At 34.8% G+C, this 7,044-nt stretch overlaps 1 protein-coding gene across 3 annotated transcripts; it reads right to left on the bottom strand.

Annotated features, from left to right (window-relative positions):
* Nucleotides 1-516: 516 nt before the first annotated feature.
* Nucleotides 517-6,460, bottom strand: LOC105763294 (aminopeptidase P1). 3 transcript variants are annotated; one of them, XM_012581473.2, is made up of 17 exons: nucleotides 6,205-6,460; nucleotides 6,056-6,119; nucleotides 5,822-5,961; nucleotides 5,439-5,723; nucleotides 5,233-5,355; nucleotides 4,821-5,084; nucleotides 4,423-4,509; nucleotides 4,175-4,239; nucleotides 3,930-4,011; nucleotides 3,480-3,614; nucleotides 3,283-3,363; nucleotides 2,662-2,716; nucleotides 2,369-2,473; nucleotides 2,200-2,271; nucleotides 1,652-1,776; nucleotides 1,118-1,267; nucleotides 517-892 (listed from the first exon to the last, which is right to left on the bottom strand). In XM_012581473.2, the coding sequence occupies exons 1-17, from the start codon at nucleotides 6,295-6,297 to the stop codon at nucleotides 857-859; spliced, it is 1,962 nt and encodes a 653-aa protein (XP_012436927.1). In that variant the 5' UTR covers nucleotides 6,298-6,460; the 3' UTR covers nucleotides 517-856. The 3 variants fall into 3 exon arrangements, with proteins under 3 accessions (XP_012436927.1, XP_012436929.1, XP_012436928.1); XM_012581475.2 differs by having other exon boundaries at nucleotides 517-816; XM_012581474.2 differs by having other exon boundaries at nucleotides 3,930-3,996; nucleotides 6,205-6,458.
* Between the last annotated feature and the right edge of the window lie 584 nt (nucleotides 6,461-7,044).

Below are 7,044 nucleotides of genomic sequence, written 5' to 3'. Positions count from 1 at the left end.
ATAATATGTAGACATTAAGACTAAATTTGCTATTTTACTGATATTTTAACTAGGGGCAAAACCAAAAAAAAAGAAATTAAGGAAAGTTGAAATTAAAGTATAATTTTTACAATAGTAAAAATATAATTTCACCATTTTAATAGTTTATATCTTATTAAATCAAATTTGTATCATCTTTAAGGGAGCCAAAGTGCAAATTTACCTTACTAATTTAAAATTTTGAAAAGCATATATGAAAATTACCCCAACCAGCCCCTAGATTTTAACTATTATATCAACCCTAGAGATAAAAAAAAACAATCTCTATTAATTTGGATGACCAAATTAAAAATTGATAATTGAGAAACCAAAAGGAAAAGAGGCAATTGTTGTTTGACCAATTAAAATTTAATAGGTGACTGAAAAAGAAAAAAATAGTGATTGAGTGACCTATATTTAATTCTGTTTGTGCGCAGTGCATAGATTTTTTTGAACAAACGTTTAACATTGTTTCGATCAAACAAAAAACAACTAACGTTTAACATGTTAATTGATAACTTTCTCATTAAATCTAATAATAGTTGCTTTAAAATTTCAGATTAAAATTCCGTTTAATTGATTTTTAAGGAAAACTTTGCGAACTATTGAGGAATTAATTAAAAACTTAGGTGGGGTGGAACCCTATCGGCCAAGCCCGCTATGGTTAATTTGGGGAGGTTCATCCACCAGTTGCTGTTTTCAAGACGAGCAACCCCAAACCACTTAGCTGACAGCTTCTTGAATAGCACCACTGGGAGGACTAGCGGTTCCCTCCAGCTGAAGTCTTCATCCCTTCATCTAGGCAATGAAATTCAAAGTCAATGGTGTCCCAATGACATCATGTGGCCACCATATGCCCAACAAAAGATGAATGCTACAATGGTAGCCGAGTGAGGACGTTATTGGGAGAAGTGAAATAAAGAGGAACTTACAAGGAAGACAACCATTAATTACTCCATAAACATATCACATGTAAATGTGCAAAATAAATATCATTTATAGAACAAATCTCATATATTTATTCTTAATATAGAATAAAAGCATAAAAACGATGCAAGAATTTCCATAGGCTTATTGAATCGACACATCATGCACTTACAGGTTCAGTAGCTTTTTTCAGCCATTCCATCTCATTTTTATGCAAGGAAGGTGCAAGAATTTCCCGACATTTCGAATGGTACCTATTTAACCACTGTATTTCCTCCGGTGTCAAGATGCTTAAGTCTATCAATTTTATTTGATACGGTGCCTGAAAATAAGATAAGCCATTAATTAATAAAGTCGAAAATTCAGTTGTCTCTGTAAAAATAGAGTATACAAATTAAACCATTCAAGTATGACCAAAAAACAACCCCCACATCCAACATGCTATAATACGGAAATAAGGAGATGTTCCAAAGGATGATAATTTTAAGAATACTTGAAATAGAGTATCAATGGACAGATTAATAGCATATCTCCCCGTAGCTTATCAATCAAGTTAATCAGGCCCTGCACTAATTGTATAGAATTGTAATCCACAAGTACGAGACCCGAAAAATCTAAAGCATGCATGCACATGAGGACAAACACATGCAACATGGTTGATACGAGGAAAAGAAAGATGAATAATTTCACATAATGACGAACTTACCCATGTGATATGCTCAAATGATAAATATCCCTTATCACCAAAGTTGAATTCGGTATCAGCCTCCTTGATTACGAGTACATTCTCCAATCTTATACCAAAGTTGCCATCTTCATAATATCCAGGTTCTGGGAAAAGGAATTTCCGAATACGATTGGTTATTACTTCCGCTATACAGTAATACATACTACTTTTCAGAAGACATGCTAGGTAATATTTTAACGTCGAGGAAATAGAATTCTTAAATTACTTGGAGCTTTCCAATCATGGTAACATATGCACAAAACAGGACCCGCAAAAGAAGGGCCAAGGCTGCTAGGGAAAAAGACTCAAGCCAAGAATGACAACCAGGCAGGGATTAAATGCTTAGAAAATGTACGCATGAAAAGCTTGAAGTAAACCAGGCGTTAAAGCATTAAGTAGGGAAAAAAAAACCTGAAGTGAAGGGTTTAGTCAGCATAAGACAAGATAAAAGTCCTTTGTCGAGTAGAATGAAAATTTTGAAAACAGTTAACGGAGTTAAGAGTTAAGATAGGATAAACAATACTAACCATCTGTTACTGTCATGGAAACTTGAAGTGGCACATTACGAGCCTGTGGTCTGAAACTAATTTGATGTGGCCCTGTTCCAAGTAGTTCAACAAGGAAAAACCAAAGTTAAGTGAAAAGTTCCATTAATGGAACCCTAACTTCACCAAGCAATTGTAGTTCATTGCTAACCTTCATGAACATTTAGGTAAGACCCAATTCCATGACCAGTACCATGTCGATAATCAAGACCATACCTCCACAAAGGAATTCGAGCCAGAATATCAAGAGAATAACCTAAAAAAGCAACAAATCAATTGAACTAATATATACATATGAGAGCATGTGTATGTATACATATAAAAGTATATGCACACATATTAGTTAGATATTGGAGTCAAAACAAAATCTACTTGACTTCAAAAAGAAATGCTTAAAATTAATATGGAAAAACTGAACGGAAAAATAGAGATAAGTTTTAATACCATTTGTTCCATTAGGAAATCGAGCATTGCCCAAAGCAATATGGCCCTTTAGAACCTGCAGGGAATCAACCAATTTCTTAGAGGCATAAGTTCAGGAAGAATAGGATATGAATCTAAGGAAAGAAGAAAAGTGGGATCCAAGGATCTCAACCTATCTTTGCACTATCAAAAAGCAAAAACCAATCTGAGTCATAAATTTTGACTTCTAATATGTTGAACAGCCTTCAACTGCCTTAATGTGAACATAAGTTTGGTTATGTCTAAAAATCACAATTGCTGACTCATTGGACTTTATCATTACAAACAACAGATGCCGTTCTATTCTTACAAAAATATTAATTTCAAGCTTAATATGTATCGTCAAATATAGGTAAGACATCCAACTCACTATACGGTTCCTATCAAGCATCACAATCATTCATGTGACACATCATTTCCCAAGCAAAGTAAACAAAAATCTGAGAGATGGATATGCAGCTTGTTATCAAATCCACCAGGGGCTTTGGAAATATAAGCACATCAGAATTTAAATTTGCATATGGTGTGACCAAAGGAAAGGAAGGTGAACATAGGTAACTAATAATGTAATATCCAGGAGAGAATTCAACAGAAGCCACTTACTGAGGTATAGCAAGCCTTCTCGTGTGCTGAAGGCTTTCCAAAATGAACCGTCCGAGTTATATCAGTTGTTCCATCTAGATACTTTATCAGTTAAGGATTAAGAATCAGAACTCAGAATCTAGAATAAAAAAATATCGGCATTGTACTTATAGTTTTGATTAATGGATATAAGCTAAAAATAGGACTAGATGACAAACCTGCGCTCCTGAATCAAAAAGATAAATGCTATTTGGATCAAGCTCAGCACATGTTTTGGCCTGAGGTGAGTAATGGATGATGGCCGCATTTGGACCAACCGAAGAAATAGTGGGGAAACTTAGGCCTCTGAAGTGCTTCAATTAGTAACATAGAAAAAAATGTTAGATTAACAAATACAAATGCAAGCGCGATACTTTTAGCAACTGAAGATGCTCATTACATGCTAAATGCTTATGAGTTGAGACTAAATTCTTAGTTTCAAACACTACGATGCCCAAGTTTACAAAAACAAGGTAATTGCTGGTTGGTGGACACAAACAACAAAACTTACCACTACTAAAACAAGAATTTCTCACTTGAAGGTTATTACTGATATAGTTATATCCAGAATGATATTTTGACTAAGTTTTCTTATCAACACAAGAAAACTTCCTCAAAAGTATTGTTACCTCTTTTGATGCACGAAACCCCTCCAATTTATCACTAACAGACACCTCTGTCAGTTTCATAGTCTCCCTGCATGGTGCATTCCTTCCATTAGCATGAAAAATCAAAGCATCAGTCAGTCCACCTCCAGCTCAGAAATTTTTCTTAAGAGAGGGGACAGCCTGTTTGGTTTAAGGATAAAAAAAAAACAGCAACTGAACAGAGGTGACAGATAGGCAACATATCAACTTGAAATTCTATAACTTACGGTATCTTTTTGCTTGTTACCTCCCCTTCCAAGAAGTAACCTGAAGCCCCATAAATCTCTTGCATCTGTGCAATTGAGATAGCAATAGCATCATTTCAGCCTATAATCGAGTTGCATAGATTCAGAAATATCTTTATTTTGAAATAATAACCAAATCAAAACAAATAAGTTAGAAGCTTCATGAATTAGAGTGAATACTTATCAATTTCCAAGAGAGAAAATAATATTCAAAGGTCACTGTCCTATACCTGCTTATCCAACCAGACTAGATACTGCACAACAGCTGCACCATCCCGGATATGTGCATTTTTCAATCCATCCAACTCAACTGGATTCTGGAAATGCAAAAGTGTTGATATAGATAAATTAATTTAAGATGAGACACGAGCAAATAGAATCTCTCTTTAAATATTAAAGATCCTTTCAGGTTCTTTTTAAATAGGTAATGACTCTTCCCGTTTTTCTTGTTTGGGAAGCAGCATAAGTTTGTTCTTCTGGATCAGTGCATGTGGATTTACAAGTAAACATAAAAAACCTAAGGTGTTCTAACTTCTAATATTTTCACAATATTAGAAGAGACTTCAAATAAATATATTCTATGCAATTCTAAAGAAAGATTCAACCAGAAAGTAAGTGAATCGACAACCTTTAAGGCTTTTGCGAGGGCCAAAGGTGACTGCTGCAAAAGCACCTTATTAGCATCTAGTTTCGAAAACAAAGCATAGCAGCATGAAGCAGGATCAACCCATATAAGATCATTATCACAAGTATCATTTTGACAAACACCATTTTGACCAAAATTCACTCCCGTGGCCTGGTCAAGCTGATTAGATGCTAACATCGCAGCATCAGAACTCACTGCACCATACTCCCGAACTTCAATTCCATTCGCTTGCAAGGAAGAGCTCACCTGTATTAACATACATGTGATCAATAAACCTAAACCATCTAGCCCAGAAAGTTATACCTTGATTTAAATGATCTAATACAGTAAAGGGGAAAAAAATGAAAACTTCAACAAAACTTCAACAACCAAGTATATATACTCAAAATCCTACCTTAGAAGAAACCTTCCTTTTGTCCACATAAAGGAAGGCCGAATTCAATGTTACAATAGCAAATGCATGAACAACAGGAGAGTAAGATACATCGCTCCCACGGATATTATACAACCACGCAACCTGTAAAGTAGCCATTTAAACTAAAAAAGAAAAGAAAAACCTCAACAAATTCCATTAGAATCAACAATTTGAAAAGCCCACACCTCATCTAAAGCTGTGATGATAATCCCACGAGCCTTTTCACTGGAAAGCTTTTCCCTCAAAGCTTTCAACTTTTCAGCGACAGAACGACCGGCAAATTCCAAGGGATGATCAACAGCTGGATTAATTTCAGCTGGTGGCCGATTTTTCCAAATCTCATCAACCAAATTTGTTGAGGTTTGAACTAATTTCTGATTCTTTTTCGCAAAAGCTCGTTCCCATCTTTGAGCCGTGTCTACCGACACACACCAAGGATCAATCCCAATAGCTGCCTCCTTTTGCAAATTCTAAATCATTCATTCATTAAAAACATATATATATTAATAAAAGTATCAAATGTGGAAGCAAAAGATCGAATACTTGTGAAGCAAATTGGTAAATTTACATCAGACATCCAGACATCAAGGGGAGGATCTTCTCCGATACGCATTAGTTTCCACTGATCACTAAGCTGCTGCGTTGCTTGCAAGAAATATCGGCCGTCGGTCCATAGCCTTGCTTCATTTTTTGTTATAAGTGCCAATCCTGAGATATTTTTTACCAAATTAATAAAAATTATATAAGAAGAAGAAGAACAACAAAAACAATAATTATAGAAAGAGAAAATCGAAATAGAGACCTGCACTTCCGGTGAATCCAGAAACAAACTCGCGCCTTTTGTCACGAGCAGAAACATATTCGCTCTACAAAAAGACGATTCAAAAATTAAACAAACAATAATTTGTCATGGAATTGATAAAAATGATTTTTTTTTCATATAAATTAAACCTGATGATAATCTTCAGAAGGGACAAGTAAGGCATCGAGAGGAGGAGATTGAGAGGCCATTAAAGACCTCAAAGAAGCAAGTATATCCGCCATGAAAGAAAGTTCAAAAAAGCTTTGGGAAAGAGTTTCTCCTTCGGATAATTATATAGATAGAGGGAGGAATTGCCAAGTTATTATAAGGATTAAGAAGTTGAAGTTCCGCAGGACACTGTACGTTGAACGGAGGAAGGAAAGTCTCAATCTTAAGTGAAAAAACCTCCTTTTTTCCCTTTATGTTTTGAAATTCCAGAGTTGACCTGTTCTTTTCTGTGACCTGTCCTTCTATAAAGGTAATTTCATTGTTTAATTTAACTAAATATGTTTTTAAAAAAAAACAATTGAGAAACTATGTTGATTTTTTAAAAATTACGGATTTACATTGTTTTTGGAAAGAGCAAAGACAAGTTACATTTTTACTGTCACATTAGTGAAAATATACCTGTAGTACGTGTTTTCATTTTGATAAAAAAAATTTCTGCGGTTGGAAATTAAAAATTTGTAAATTTATTTTTGTTTGTATTTGAGATAGACATGGTTATAGTTTTAAAAAAATGTTTGAATTTATGGTGGTCTTGTGGAGTTGGGTGACCTACAAATTTCATCTGTCATGTAAGTATGAAACCATCACCTGGAAAGTCGGATCGCATTGCAACTCAAGGTTCCAGTTTACAGTGATTATATGATCTCGGATTGAAGTGTAACTAGGGCTTCAAGTTTACAAAGGTTATGTTGTCAAAGGATGGAGCATAAATAAGATTCCAGTTGGTAGTGGTTATGCGGGCATGACAACGAGTTCTTCTA

This window comes from Gossypium raimondii, chromosome 12 (genome assembly GCF_025698545.1).
Source record: "Gossypium raimondii isolate GPD5lz chromosome 12, ASM2569854v1, whole genome shotgun sequence".
Taxonomy (NCBI): domain Eukaryota; kingdom Viridiplantae; phylum Streptophyta; class Magnoliopsida; order Malvales; family Malvaceae; genus Gossypium; species Gossypium raimondii.
Note: the sequence above shows the minus strand (reverse complement) of the source record. Positions and strands in the feature narration are given on the sequence as shown.

What these genes read in the sequence shown, in the direction of transcription:
- LOC105763294 (XM_012581473.2), bottom strand. Translation starts at nt 6,297, where the DNA reads ATGGCGGATATACTTGCTTCTTTGAGGTCTTTAATGGCCTCTCAATCT. An exon ending in TTGATGTCTGGATGTCTGAT is followed by an intron (nt 5,724 to 5,821) that starts GTAAATTTACCA and finishes TGAATGATTTAG; the next exon opens with AATTTGCAAAAGGAGGCAGC. An exon ending in TTCCATGACAGTAACAGATG is followed by an intron (nt 1,777 to 2,199) that starts GTTAGTATTGTT and finishes TCCTTTTCCCAG; the next exon opens with AACCTGGATATTATGAAGAT.